The sequence below is a fragment of the Pieris rapae genome, chromosome 10 (genome assembly GCF_905147795.1).
Source record: "Pieris rapae chromosome 10, ilPieRapa1.1, whole genome shotgun sequence".
Lineage (NCBI taxonomy): Eukaryota > Metazoa > Arthropoda > Insecta > Lepidoptera > Pieridae > Pieris > Pieris rapae.
In genome coordinates this window covers 6,583,859-6,600,647 of record NC_059518.1, presented here as the reverse complement: position 1 = coordinate 6,600,647, position 16,789 = coordinate 6,583,859, and the positions used below count along the sequence as shown (strand labels likewise).

The following is a 16,789-nucleotide window of genomic DNA, read 5'->3' as shown; positions in this document are numbered from 1 at the left end:
TTTGAAAACGTTTTATACCAAAAAAATAAGATTTTATACCATTTCTTAATTCAGGCTTATTGTAAAGCTAACCCTCCACTGCGAGCGGAACGGACCATTACGGACTCCGCTATACTCGTAACGATGATTTTCATACATCTGCTTCCACCAAAGCAGAATCTTTGAATATGAATATAAATAATATTATTTTTATTATTTTAACAAAATTTAAATTAAAAAAAAATAATGATTTATTTAATATTAATTTAATGTAAAAATTTCTTACAAATGATTATACTTTAATTATATATTTACTTAACTCGTTTCCTAACTATGTTGCCGTTGTCATGTGTAACATAAATTATCATTAGCACAAATAAATAGTATTTGTAAACAAAATAGTATCTCTGTTGACGTTTTCGTATGCCGTCGTTCTAGAATACAGGCAATATTAAAATGATCTCCTACATACAATTAGCCTATAAAACGTTGGTAAGGGCATCGGTAACATATTCCGGAAACGGTTCACTTATAAACAATTAAAACACGAGTTACATGTATTAGTAACGGTAAAATGTAAATCTATTCATGTACAATTTACATGTTTAATGCCGTGTCGAAAAATGCCTGTACTAAAGCCAAATTAGTGAAATCTAAAAAAAATTAGCCAAATCTATTTTTGAAGACATAGGTGTTGGTCTAATGATTATGGCGATATCGGCGTGAATGAACTGAGCTTGATAAGTTATAAAAAAATTCAAAGTAGAACTTAAAAGATTTATGGAGTTCAATAACATGTCATGTTATACTTTATCAAAAAAAAACACAAAAATAGGCCAAATAGGTTTACATGAGTCCCGTCACAGATTAGTCTAATCGACGATTACGTACCATGTTAGTGGATATTTTTCATTAAAACTATCTTGGTTAATTTCGTTGGAGACTGATATTTATCAAAATATATGTATTGTTTAATTTAAGAATTATAATTAACACTTCCTTACGTACTTATAAGCTTCTTGAAATTATATATTAATACTCTTATCGATATAGGGCCCGGCTTTAAATCTTAGCTATCTATATTAAATAATTTATTTGTATGTTAACATAATTTATATGTTTATATATTTCTACCTTTATGAAACAATAAAGGACAGGAGTTAAGAAATTCTCTCAATTTTTCCACGTTAAATACACGAAAACAAACACGACAAAAAGGATAATGTAAACATCTTTGACCCAACCTTTAAACGTACCAGAAAAACACAAAAACATTCATCGTGGACTCATGGTAATGCGTTCTACAATTTCAAGTAAAATTTTCCACAAATCGATGTCACTACAAAGAAATTTATTAGCTCAACATAACGTCAAGACGATAAACAATGTTACCCAAAGAAGAAATCCTATGTTCCTGCTATCCGTACAGTATTTTCTCCATTAATTAAGCAATACCATTTTTAATATATTTAGAGGGGAATACTTGTTACGTAAAGTGATTGATTCACTTGCGGTCAACAGATAAGAACTGCATATAATGTTCCCGTATCTTTAAAGGAAACGTATAAATACAATGTATGAAAGTCAGTGATGCAACCAACTACTTTAGTGAATATCAAAGCTTCAATATGGCGAATACGAATTATTCAACAAGGCAAGGCAAGGCATAAATAAACACTGCTTTTTACTAAGATACTAGATTTAGATAGAATTTTTTGTTTGTATAAAACACATTTCTAAATAAATTATCACGTTAGGTGATTTATTTTTTCTGTTTGCTCATTGTTATAATTAATCTATCTGTGGCGACCGTAGAAGGCTTTAATGAAAAATACTTTTGGCACAGCTTTTCAGCTTCGGGACATGAAATATGTATTTGTATTCATTGCATACTGACGAAAAATTCTACGTTCTCTCTATTTCTTACTATAATAGTTATATTTCAAAACATCTCATATATAAACATTATTTTATAGTAATAAATTTAAAGCACATTTTTTACAAACATAATGTAATATGAATTATTACATTAAGTTAAAAAGGTTCGTTTTAACTCACAGCATACGTTTCAAAAAGAGTCGCCCTGCGAGAGCAAGGGAAGAAAAAGAGCTTGCTGACGCACGACTGTGCTGTTCTCTAACATGCCTTAAATTAAAAAAAAAAATAATTCCGTATACTTCATACAGAAACTTACAGGTACTTCATTATTTTAAGTAAGAAAATATTGGTATTTTAGCAAAAGACTCAAGGCCATAAAGTATCTAGATATGTACTCAAACCGATGATACGAAAATGCATCTATAAGACGGTTCCATAAATTTGCACCCGACTTCTTAATCATATATCGAGAACAACAAAGGAACTTACACTTTGTGATATATTGTTACTCATATATTTATTAAGGAGCAATGTAATCATAACACAGTTGCGTAATAGCACACATTTTAATTTTATAATTATTTATTCAGTCTATATTTAGAAAAAAAATCTCTTATTATTCATGATGTCAGTCGATATAGAATGTTTATATACCTAAATTCTTTTTTCAAATCAATACGAAACAAGTGACTAACTCAACAATGTCAAAGAATCCTTGCAGGTGCAGGAAATGGACCGCGGCTGCTTTCGACTTCCTGTCATCGATCGCACTTAATCACTAGCCATGACACAGACCTTGAGATTCTAGCAATTCCTGTCACAACAACAAAACTGTATTTTCGGTATAGTAGGTCTTTAGTGAGTTTAAAATTAGCTAATTATCACCAAGGTTCATTATTTATAATTTTATATTTTAATCCGTTGTATAAAGAAAGTTGTGGTATGGAGTGGACTGAATCTACCTTTTAGAACTGAAAGCTACTGAAAAATAAAAAAAACTGAAATATATATAAAAATATATTTTACTTCAAATTTTGCTTACTTATGAGTTGTAATTCTTGCTCCTTCCCGTCTCTTATTAGGCTTCGAGTACTACTATTATTATTATACTAATAGTTAATTATATAAAATAATAAGTATAATTCCTATATAAAAAACCAAAAATTTTTGACAAAAATCTTTTGAGTACGTCGTTCCTCATATGGGATTATAACTAGTCATCTATTACGCCACATTTTATTTTTGCACAATACTGTATCATAAAAGATAATTAATATATAATTATATAGTTTCTATCAATAAAAACTCTACACAATGCAAGTAGTAGAAATGTACATTAGCTTACGTATATTGAATAATCTGGTAATTGAAAACAATTATTTCTTATATTTTACGCAATTCCATCTTTATGCAGTCGATAGCAAAGCAACAGCTCTGTGTCATCGTAGTGATATTTCTTAGTTTCAATATTTACTTCACAATATGTAATTGCAACAATAACAGTAATAATTCTCGATCGCAAGCAAGGCACGTGACGAAACTCCAAACTATTTTCGTATTTGGCATGTGGCCATACCGCGATTACATAGGTAAGCATTATCCCAATGTTTTTTAAGGTAATCATGAATAAATGTAAAAATAATTTGCATTAGATCACGCTATCTATGTAATTGGGAGAATATTGTTTAGAGATAAAAGTATGAGTTAGCCTAAATCTCTCCAAAATTAAATCGTTTACCGTAACCGTGATTATTGAATTTTTAATTAAAGAACTACAACTTTAGTCTCGATTTATTTCGTATTATCTGTACACACACCTCAACAAGCAAATTATTAGCACATTGTCTTTGTTAAATGTACTTAATCTACGTCATATATGGTGTAATTAGTTAGGCTATAAATTTAAAAATTAAAAATATTATCATTTTACAAAAATATCTAGTTTATTAATAAATACACTGAAATACCATTTCGTCGTTAGAAGACATCATTGTTGTAATCAACCTTTGTTAGAGTGTCATTTCCTTACCATTAAGTCTTTAAGTTTAACAGAGTTGCAGAGTATTGCCTCATACATCCATCGACCCTGATACATACGAAACACGTCATAAAAAACGTAACGACATATTAGAATGATGCCAAATCAAAAACATAGGTATTGATAGCCTAGGTCAGTTCAATCATAAAATACAAAGTTACCAACATAAAATAATAAAGTATCACGACATAGACAAAGTGTTTTTAACGCAGTTTTTACCGCGTACCACCACTATGTGGAACTAACTGCCTACTGAAGTATTCCCGAAACAATTCGACTAAGGGTCCTTCAAGAACGGCGGACCAATTCTTAAAAGGCCGGCAACGTCCTGTGGCAATGTGAGTGCCCATGGGCGGTGGTATCACTTAACATTAGATGAGCATCCTATAAATTCAAACCTTATGCTCATTTACTCTGTTAAAACGTAACTGAATGAACTAATAGGCAAACTACTAAGACTAAATTTCTTAATATAAAGTGATACGAGAGAAGATCTAATTAAAATGTAACTTTGTAACGACGGTTCGAGTGTAATCGGCTTTGATATAATGAGATTATGGACAAAAATAGTCTTTGTGGTTACTTTCCACGACCTCAGATTATTCAAGTTAAAGGCCAAGTGGGCATATCATTGATTTTTTAATTAAAAGTGCCATATTAGCAACGTTATAGCATTAAGCGTTTATATAATAATTTAAATTGAATTAACAAAACTGTTCAAATGACGATAGAAGCCAGGAAAATGCAATCAAAAATAGAGTGTTTTATTCTTATTTAACATATTATGTACAAAACCTGCAAAGATTTATTTTTATATATTTATGAAAAGAAAGATTATGTAAAATTTTGTAAGCGTAATAATAAGTAATAGTACGTATATATTTTTTTTAATAAATAACTTTTAGATTGATATGAATTATTATTAATGTAAAGGTATGTGTAATTTGTCTAAATACAGCTTATCCTATTCCTTTCCGTCTTCTATCTAGTTTACAACACCACTAAAATTATAGTATATTTGCAGACAGAACATCTGCGACCGCTACCACTGGATAGAGATGGTGGACCTGCAGCTAAACCAGCTATTAGCAGGGCATGGCACGGGCCAAGAAGTATTGGAAATTTCTTAAAGGTCACATAGTCACAGCTGAGTAAGTGTGATATCTGCAACCAGTTCGTTCGGTCAGTAGATCCTATTTATTCGGGTCGGTACAGTATACAAACGATTAAAGAATCTATAAATATAATAAGATAAAAATACATAACATAATAATGTGATTATGTCAAAGAATCATAATGTTATACATCTATTTCCTCATTCCACGTTTAGCCCCGTTTGATGGACCCCGAGGTCAAGGTGTATGTGTCGTTGGCACTACACCAGATGCCAGTGACAATGTGAGCCCACTCATGCAAGTGACATTGAGATGCCGCCATAGCGAGATAACACGATCAACAAGATCGATCAAATCACAGTTTAAAAATATAGAGCCCTTAGTCGCAATATACTGTTATGACTTATTAAAATAAAATACATTCTAAAAATAGAATATTTTTTTCTATATGACAAACGGGTAGGAGATTCACATGTTAAGTTGTTAAATACCGCCATCCAAACACTCACATTGCCGGAGGGCTCGCCAATGCGTTTCCTTCCGGCCTTAAAATTTCCAAAGCGATAGATTTTAATTAAAAAAAAAATATAAAATTACATATGAACATCTTTCGAAATAGTTCATGTAACAACTATTCAAAATCTAAGCTGTTTACACTAACGTATAACGTTTATAGGTAAACAAATTATTGCGTTTTGTTTTAAAATTAATAACCCACGTCAAATTTTTACATTAAGAAACCGGTTAGTTAGTTTAATTGTTATAGTCATTTAGATTTTTTTACAGCTGCTCTAATACTGATAATAATTAAGTTATATTTCCCTTAACTAAATATCACTTATACAATATATGTTCACTTTGAATACATGGGTTTTAACAGCCCTTAAAGAACCCGAAGAAGGTTAATAGATTTTTGACTATTTGTGAGAAAACTGGACCAAAATGCTAAATATTTAAAAAAATCAGTCCCACAATCACAGAAGACACTAGAAGACAAATTATCATTTGTCCTCTAGATAAAACGGAAGTATTCGAAATTGTATGCAAAACAACAGGAACTGGATGAAATCACCGGTCCAGAATGGAGTTGGTTATTTTGAGATCGGCATTCCGGTGTTTCTCAGAAAACCGGAATCTTGGCGAGCTCACCTTGTCACAGCCACGTGGCGGAGTCCTGACCATTTGAATCACCACAATATTTACATCTTAGAGGCAAACGGAAATAACGAATGTAATTGCATTCTTTAATTATTACTAATGACAAACGAGCAATGATTTCTGTACCGATATAATATTTTTATCAATGGGTATTGGTGTATCTTTTAATGGTAGCTAATATATATGGCGACGTGTATCTCGCTCGTATATAATATATACATATTAATATTAAGTTTCTCATGTAAATAAAATATTTCTGTTTTTTGTAATGAGAAATAAAGTTCTTTAAACATTATATATTAATGCACATATAAACCTAGCCTTTAAACTCAAAACCCTCCGTTTAAACCATATAATACATGGTATTCTTCAGTATATGAGTCATATATAAAAGTTAGTGTGCATATTTACTAACACATTATTTATTTAACATGTTATATACAGGAATAGTAAATTAACGTCAACATACTCAACGCTCGAACATCATTAAAATAATTAGGAGTTGCTTAGTTTTGAAATATTATTTCTTACGACCTATTTCATTTAAATGGTTACAATTACCTATGATTCTACTTCGAGAATTTTGTAAAAAAATATTAAACAAATAGTTTATTACTTAAATATAGGATTTGAATTACCTAGCTGCCTCCTCGAACTTCGTTTCTCCTTAGCCTAACTTTTTAGTACAACCAACAAGGAACATTTTGCTATGCCGCCCCAGAAACTATTCGGTTTTCCGGAATGAAAACAATTATGGTTTTTCTGTTAAATTTTTCACTATAAAAACCTATAAAAAATAAGTTTTCAAATAACAAATAAAAAACGTATGGTTGTATTTAAAAAAAAATTGGGGTGGACATTTAGGCTGTCCAATTCGCAGACCTAACCACATATTATGTATGCACATAAAATTTCACAAAATCGGTCCAGCCATTTCGGAGGAGTTTAAATACCAACACCATGACACGAGTATTTTATAATTTAGATATAATTTTATTACCTTGTAAAATATATTTTTGTAATTTATGCCTTCATTTTAACTGCTTTAAGTATTGACATAACAATAATTGATTATTGTAAAGAAACTTTTATATGTCGTGCTTCCGCCAATACAGATTCTGCTCAAAAACGTCAGAAGCATGTATCGGTGTCTCTATTGGAAGTACCGACCATTACAACAATAGACTAACTATATATGACCATAAAGGATTGAAAAAATTAAAATACCACGCAAAGAATGCGAAATGCAACGAGTAATAGATCTGTTGGTTTGCACAGTATTATCTGCGGGATCTTGGTAGAAATACAGCAATGGTAATCGTTTTATGTTATAGCTGCAATGCAGCGTTCATACAACTGTAACATGTTTAAGTACGGACTATCGAAGGTGAACAGGCCGAAAGGTTGACACGATGCCAACCGCGTGCGTCGAAATAATAAACACAGCAAACACCATGAAACAGGCCGATTTTAAACAGTCAAAATTTTCCGAAAAACTGTGTGCATTAATGTGTAGCTTGATTTCGAGAATGAATCATTTCTTCACTGGTAAACTACGTGTTGTACACTCCTTGTTTTGTCTTTACAAAAAGTCTAGATTTGGAGGATAACTTGTTTCCATAATATACCATATATTTGTGTGTATGTTTTTTTTGTTCTAATATGTTTTGCCATAAAAGCAGCAAGGAAATACATTCTTACATTGCCGAATTATAAGGGTTTTTCTACGAAACATCAACCTACGATATTTTTCAATTTAGTTTTCGCCACAATATCTAATTAGGTAGATATTTTAATTTTTTTTATTGATTTAGTTCTGAAACTGATCTACTAAACTTGAAGTTAGGTATATTGTAACAAATTTTTGCTATATAATAGAATAATAATATAATAGTATTAACGAATTAAGTACTTATTAGAAAATTTTACTAAAACTGAGTAATATTTTAAAATTGGAATAATTTTATCAAACAATCGTAACATCAGTAAAAAGGCGCTTTTTGCAGAATATTAGTCTCAATGACTAGGCCCAACAAAATCATTCGATAGAAAAAACAATGAAATCAACACCTGCGATACAATTGTTCCGCTATTGTTACCAGAGGCTAATTGTGATGCAGCATACGATGCTGAACGCATACGCGTTGATGTCGAACACAAGGACTTTTGAAGCAAGTTTTGTCAAGTTTTTTTTGGGTTTATAAAGGACTTAATGATTTAAAATGCCGAAAGCGGTGTTAATTTTTTTGTAAAACATTAAATATTCTAAAATGCGTAGAACTGTAATCTAATATTTTAATTTAATGTTCGATGAAATCGTGTATGACGTAATTTTTTCGGAATTCAAAGTCCAACGAGATAGAACGAACAACGTTTTTTTCATTAAGGCAAATTCATTTAAAACATTTTCTTAATGGGAACTAGATGCAAATCTGTATACTTTCTGATGTCGGATAACATTGATTTGTATAAAGCGTGTTCTATATCCATAAGCGTTAGTGAATGTGAGCACGTGTTGACAGCCATTGGTTTGGTTTAAGGTTGCATAATAATTTATTCGCAAGGTTGGTAGCGGTGAAAGAGGCCCGATGTGCAATAAGCGGTTCTCATGTAGGTACATTGAATATAATCAGTAACGTACGAAAGCAGTCTTCACAATAAAGATAAAAATAGATGATAAAGTTGTTTGTTGATAAGCTAACCTCAATTTAGCTCTTTGTTAATTTCGTAAAAGCCTCCACTCGTCATCTTGCGCTAACCATTTAAGGCTTTTAATAATTAAGCTCTCGGTCCATACTTGTTAACGCACTGACCGTAAACTTTTCGCACAACCGATTTTAGCCTCTAAGCCTAGGCAAATATAGATCAAACTAGCATTTCACACGGAACTTGTTAAAACAAGAGCGTTTGAATGAAAACGCTCTTCGACCTTGACGCGTCATCTTATCTGGGGGCAACAAAATCTCACAAACATTCGGCGGTAAGTAAATAGATATAACCTTGAGGATAATTACGTGCGCGATTTGGCGATAAGGCTTCGCATAGGTTAAAAAGGGAGCGATAGTTGGGAACCTTGAATGCATTGCAAAAGTATAGAGCACTGACCTGCGTAACCATATCCCAATAAAAGCCGTCGAGCATGGATTTGCCATGTTGATGTTGTCGGCAGAGGGCTGGCCAGAGTGAGGCCCGGATAGGGCTATTGATGGGCCAGGAGTTCTCTCTAATGATGAGCTTGAGGTCTCGTTTGCGGCTCTGTTGGATGAGCGGTTGGATCTCTTCGTATGTCTTGAGGGGTGCTTTCTTGCCTGCGAATAAGGGTGAAGGTAAGCACTGCGTCCATACAGTATTTGAGTCATTGGGAGCGAGGCTCTCAGCGCTTGGCGCTCGAAACGCGGCGGGTTCTATGTACATCGCAATGGAGACGCGCAGCACATGCTTTCGGTGCGCGCGCGCATGCGACACTGCCGCCGGCGGACGCAAGCTCGCCCAGCCTCCGGAAAATGCGATAGCGGCAAACACTGTCACACTTCGATTGTTTATTTAACCGGATGAATGCTTTCTTGGTCGATAAGGCCTATACATAAAAAAAATAGTTCGTGACTACAGAATAGATATATAGTGTTTTTTTTTTAAATGTTATTTAAAGTCTTACATTGGTTTATTTATAAAAAAGCTAAGTGAATATAATTATTGAATACAAAAAAATCATAATCATCTTATGATTTCACAAACAAAAAGTCACCACATCTAAAAAAATAATGTTAAAAGTACACAACACAAAAATAGGCAATGAATTATTGCACAAACGCATTCAGTATTGGACATTCGCCAAACGAACAAACACCGTACTAAGAATGATTTCAAGTATTTGCATTCGAGAAACAATAATGTCGAATGATTTATGCAACCCTACATAAAGCGTATCGATCGCCAGGTATGGGCGCATCCAGAAATACTTTAAAAGCAATCATTTATTACGATTTACATATTTGAATCATGACTTCTTTAGAAAATTATTTCCTTATTCCAAACGGCAATGGTGCCAAGAATTAGCAAAATAGAACTTATGGGTAAAAATTTCATAATGCTCAGTTGGGTAACGTGCAACAGAGTTAAAATTAGTATTTAAACTATAGATAAATATAATTTTTATTGATTTTATTTCTTTACTGCATTATAATTGAAAATTATACGATGTAAATTAGATTGTATCATCTATTACTTTGGTAGTAATTCTTACATATAAATTATAATCTAATTAATGGTAATAAGTACATATATATATTGAAATATAGTGTGTTTAAAATACATATTGTTTATAATGCGGAATAAATAAATAATATATACCGGTATCTTTGACCACACCCCGCATTGCACAGTTAAATCTTACCACAACTGATAAGGTGAGGTTATCAACGCCGCACCGATTAGTGTTCAAGTTTAATTTAAACCGTTTGTTTGGACAAAACAGCAACTTTATACTATTTTAAACTCTTGATTTTTATTAAACCAATACATTATTATAATGCCTCACTCACTATTTAAGATATTATTTTAATGATAATTAAACATAAGATAAAGGATTGTAATCAAAATTTATGTTATTTTATCCCTATTTTATTATCTATATATACATATAGTTAAATCGTTTATCTATGTATATAGATAATAATCGGTAATATCCATCTTATTAAAGATTTCAAGTTAAACATTACTGAATAGGTACAATTAAGTAGTATAGTTTTTACAGATATCATAACTGCTTATACGGCTTTAGGTGCTAGCTAGATTTAAAAAAATACTTTATAAGGCTGGCACAAGTAAAATAAAAATGAAACAAAAAAACCGTAAAAATTGATAAAAAACAACCACATTTAATGAAACTAGCTGTTTCCCGTTTTATATTACTCATTATCAAGTTAATTAATCAATTAAGAGTTTTTTAATCAACGTGATACATTTAATAAGTCATTAATATGAATTGGATTTAGCGTATATACGTTAAATACCCAACTTATCAGATTAAAATGCATTATAAATCAACCACTTATATAGATCAAGTGTTGATAAAATTCCTTTCATTTATAAAAAACATATATTTTAATAATAATAATTGATAAAACAATTATTGCTACCCTCTAAAGTTACACTATTTTATCTCTCCTTTTTCACTCCAAGAATCAAATTATTTAAAGTGATAGCAACTGTCGTGATATTTGGTGTAGTTGATGTGCTAGATTATATTTTTTAAGCTGACAATACTATACTATAATAATATATTCACGTCATCATAGTTCGATTGTAATCGGCTTGATTTTTTTAAAGTACATAGGTTATATGAATAAATGACACGTTGCAATTAAGAATTATATTGGATCGCATTGACTTACCGCACCGACTGCTTAGTTGGTCAGCATGTACATATTCAAAATTTTTATTTCAGTAATTATATCGAATGACTTTTATAAACCCAGTAAGACTATAAACAAAGCAAATTATGTGTATGTTTAACGCTACTCGACATTTTCTATACGTTACTTTGAAATCTTTTCTAGAAAAAGGTAGAGAACAATATCGAAAAAGAGGGTAGTTCAGTGTGTGTGTAAATTTTGAAGGTAATTAAGATTAGCCTTACAAATTTCTATTCACCCGCTACTAATTGTTTGTTAGAGATAACAGTTTCCCAATTTGTTCGACTTTTGACCCTTTGACAATTCGACCATATATAAACAACGATATCGTCAAAAAATATTGCTAATTGATCTAAATTATTTTTAACTATAAATCATCCGTGTAAGATGATATATTATCATTTATGACTCATAAGACACTATCAGTCATAAGTCGATTTGCGTCACATTGTACAACACTGATATTTTATACTTAGAAATAAGTGACTGAGCATTTGAATACTGATTAGTACTACCGAAAATTATTTATAGATATATATTTATAGATATTTAATTCCATAAAATAACGTGGCCCGATCAAAATAATGCCCTTTTCTTAGACTATTACGGGTTTTATTGCACCGTCTAAGTCGTCTTAATCTCAATGAGTAATTTATTATAACATATTTTAAAGAATTGCGCAATTCCACTACAAACTTCATTTACATTCAGCCGTAGTGAGCATGGGAAGTGGGTAGGAAAGTGGGCAGGACGAGTATGTAAACGCGATACTATCGACGAAGTAAGTAAGAAGACGACGAAACGAAGTAAGTAGACGAAAGACGAAGTAAGTTTAGGCATAAGTATAAATTAAAGTAACAGTGAAAGATATTTTACTTGAATAGTAAATGCGTGTAACAAAAATAACGTAGATACGAAATTAGTTAATAGATCTTATTTAGAATGTAATAATTTAATTCCGTAGGCAAACAATGACATCTACCGAGGTAATCGGAAATCGTGATGCAATTAATTAAATCACAATGTAAATAACATTTACATACGAGCTAAATATAGATGTCGCTAGTTCTTTCGAATTTACAAAAGTTTTGTTTCATGTCAGAATAGTGTTATTTTGTAGAGAGACTGAAACAGGCGCCTATAGATGGAAGCCAGTGTTTCTGTATGTGTGTGCCACGGGTCTAGAACCAACGGGTCAAATCACAGTGTTCCAGGCTTTAAAAATGTCAAAAAAGAATGAGTAGCAAGAGAATAGAAATTTGTAAGGCTAATCTTAATTACCTTCAAAATTTACGCACACAGAACTACCCTCTTTTTCGATATTGTTCTCTACATTTTTCTAGAAAAGGTTTCAAAGTAACGTTTAGAAAATGTCGAGTAACGTTAAACATACAAATCATTTGCTTTATTTATAGTTATACTCTGTTTATAAAAATCATTTGATCTGTTTAACATTATATAGAAGGACACTATGGCACTGATTTCGTCACTTTTTAACTCATTTTAACAGCGCAGTCAATCCGTAACCATGTTTGGTGTAAACGTCAGTTTTATAATTTAAATGAAAATGAATTGATTAAAATTTTTTATATATATGTATATGTATATACATTTTTATTGAATTCGTACTTGCTCTAATTAAAAAAAGTAACAAGCAATGACAATTAATGGAATTACATGACTAATTACACTTTTTACGATTGCGATAGGTCAGCATCAATGTCAATTCTTCCACCTTCCTAGGGCCTTGTTTGCAAACGTGTTTTATCGCTTTGACTGTGAAAACACCTATACATATTGTGTTTGGTTTGCGTATAAAAGTGTGCAAGCGTTTCGAGTGCTTTTCAACAACCATATGTTCAGAGAGACTGTAATATCAAGTTGATAGGAATCTACTTATTATTATTAGCGTATGGAATGTTGCCATAGATTATGCGCATACATTTTACACAATGTGGTGCTTAATGAATGAGGTTGGAGATCGGAGGATTCGTTCCTACTTCATCGCCCCTTTCTATTAAGGAGATGCCTACGTTGCTGAGAGATTTTGTTGTTATTACTTATTTTTATTAGTCTTGTTTTAATTTCTTAAAACAATGCTCAAACCTTTCGACTTGGGTAAATATTTCAGTTACACAACATAACATTTACGAAACAGAATAAACATTTCTTTTAATTATTTTCTACTTAATATAACTTAAAATACAGTGGTTAAGAACAGCTTGTTTTCTGTACGTAATCACAAAATTTAACACTTTCATACAAATTATCTCAATAATATAACCCTTACATCTGAAGTCACGTATCGCATATCAATATAGCGATAATAAAAAACACTGTAACCGTTTTCTGACTATAATCTTTAAAATTCAATCATCCCAGAATGACTCAAAAAAGAGCAAGGAAATTTATATTCCTTCTGAGAAGAATATCAAGGTTTTCCAAATTGAGGAAAAAGGTTTAATATCGCGTTGCAATTAGAATAAATATTTGTTTAGTAAAATAATAGCGCCTCGAGGATTTTTTAAATTTCATAAGCAAACGTCGTATGATTGTCGAAAGCAGTTTAAAGGCCGTTGCAAAATATAGAGAATAAGACTCGATATTGATTTTCCATTTAACTAAAAAAATTATAATAGTCACAGATTACACTCACCTAAAATTGAATATAGGAAAGTGTAAGCAATAGCACTAACCAAATAATACACTTTGTGGTAATTATATAACTGCCCACAATATTCCACACGCCATACGATTAATACAATTTGGAGAAAGTTAATCTCACTTAATTTTGAAGCTTTCCATTAATTTCGCGTAAGGTAATTACGGCTTGGCAAACCAGTGGCCACTAGACTTGGCTACATATAATTTAATAATAATACCGTCATACATAAATTGCTATGTATTTTATTGGTATTATAGATAATCATTATTTAATAAATTCCGGAATATTTCTTAAACTAATTTTTAGCGTTAAATAATATAAAATTTTGAGATAAGAATAGACTCAAATATCTGAGGCGTACAAGACTTTTATAACGAAGGTTAATAACTTTGAGGTGGAAGATATTCTTAAAAAAATTGTTTTTTTTTCTGACTATATTAATATCGGTAATTCACTGTCGGACAGTATAAAATTTCTCTTGAAATTCTTCTCAACAAAGTATTAAACAACAAAGTGTTCTCATGAAACAGTGTACTTCCTTTACATAGATAAGAAAATAAACAACCTTAATCACATCTTCATCGATAACAATGTCAAGAGGTTCTTATACAGCGTTATCTTTTTATAGTTACTGAGATTTGAAAAATCTTTTCCGATTCGCCTACATACCCACGTCATTTGTTCCATAGCCGCAAAAATAATTTAAAAGTATTGATCGAAGAATTATTTAAACGATGAAGATATCTGAAAAGCGTAAGCCTAGGGTTACTAAACGCTGAGTAACTACATAACATACATAACATAACATACAATTAATTACCCCCTATTCATATTTTTTTTCGAATTCCATTATTTAAACTACACTGTCTTTTTTCATCAGACCGTAAATAAAAGAGACACAAAACGAAAATAAAGAGTACTTTAGATTAAAAGCGTCTCACTGTATTAGTTTGTATGACGATTGGCAGGTCAGTCAGCTACGCCAGAGTATACAATTTTAACAAATAATATGATTTTAGGGATTTCCATAGAATTATAACATAGGTAACATTCTTCGTGTATTTACTCATTATATACCTATAAATCGACATTTCTGATTGCGGTACATGAGTGTTTTATACTTCTGTAGTGTTTCTTGAATAATTTTTTTATGAAGTAATTTTATTATATTAATAAACCAGACTTGGGAAATACCGTTGGTAAAAATATTGTTATCAATGTAAATTTAATGCACTATTTACACGCAGGGTTATCGCTTATGAATCAATTGAAATCTTGGCTAGGTTATGGCATACCGTGAAGTATAAACAATTGAACGTGAATTACGTATCGTTGTTTCACAACAATTCCTCATTCATACAAAATTCACAGAAGCTATAGTTTTAGGGTAACTTAGTAACTAAGTGACGTGGACGGAAACATCTGGATTTTATTCTTAATATATTCGTCATTTTTTTTAATAGACCACAATGTTCTGCCGAGTCTAAAAGGAAAGTTTAGTACTACAATAGAAAATATTACTGTTCAATATTAAGATGTAAGATAAACTGCTCATAAATATAACTTATTTCTTTATTTACAATAAATATAATACTTCATATATGCCATAATTAAAAATCAACCGACTTTTTGCTGTACAATTTTTAGAGATGATCATATTTTTTTATTAATTAAGATAAAGCCACAGCAAATTATTAACTATTCTCTATCAAGAATCCTGACTTTAAATTTTAATTAACAATTATCTGACCAATAGAAAAAGTGACATGTATTTCACTATAATGTTTTCCAGCTTCTATAATAGCCATGATAAGACAACTAATTTGCAAAGGAAGGTGTTATCTCCATGACCTACTTTAAGCAAGTAAATTAACTAATGATATTTCTTAGATAAGACAAGTTTGAAGGTGTTTGTAAAAAAAACTTATTAAGTGTTGTTACTTAATTATAAAAAGCATGTAAAACTGCTACTCATAAATAGAAAAAAAATTTAAAAAAAACATATTTTTAAAAGGTTTTTTTACTGACACATATATTAAATTTTTTTATATGCAGTTTTAAATACATGCTAATTTAATTGTTAGCATTTCTATTTTTAAAAGATATCTGCCATTACACATTTTCCGTTAAACAAAATAATCATTAATAACTCTGAAAAACAAATTTATTGTTAATCAATAAACAATAGAAATCATGTTTGACAAATTAAGAGAGGCTTGTCAATGAGACTGAAACCATATTTGCTCAACCTATACAATGAATAATGAATGTTATTTATATAATTTTAACTAAATAATCCATTATTTTTGGTTTATTATAAATATATAATATTAATTTTAAGTAATAATTTATATTATATTATGTAATATGTTTTGAGTACAGTACATTTAGTTACTATTACATAATTATTCTTAATTATTTTAACAAAAGAAATTGAAACCATATCTCAAATTTAATTTGGCATACATACATGACATATGTATAAGCTTGATAAATAATTTTGCTTTTTACAAACCAATAAAACAGTTTTATGAGCCATATT

The 16,789-nt window shown here is 30.7% G+C and overlaps 1 protein-coding gene across 5 annotated transcripts in view; it reads right to left on the bottom strand.

Moving 5' to 3' along the window:
* LOC110992324 (GTPase-activating protein skywalker) overlaps positions 1 to 16,789 on the bottom strand; it is a 65,775-nt gene that overhangs the window by 47,387 nt on the left and 1,599 nt on the right. For all 5 annotated transcript variants that reach the window (XM_045629882.1, XM_045629879.1, XM_045629878.1 and 2 more), the window contains exon 4: positions 9,274 to 9,476. In XM_045629882.1, coding sequence (XP_045485838.1) covers positions 9,274 to 9,476 — 203 coding nt within the window. The remainder of the gene's footprint in view (positions 1 to 9,273; positions 9,477 to 16,789) is intronic.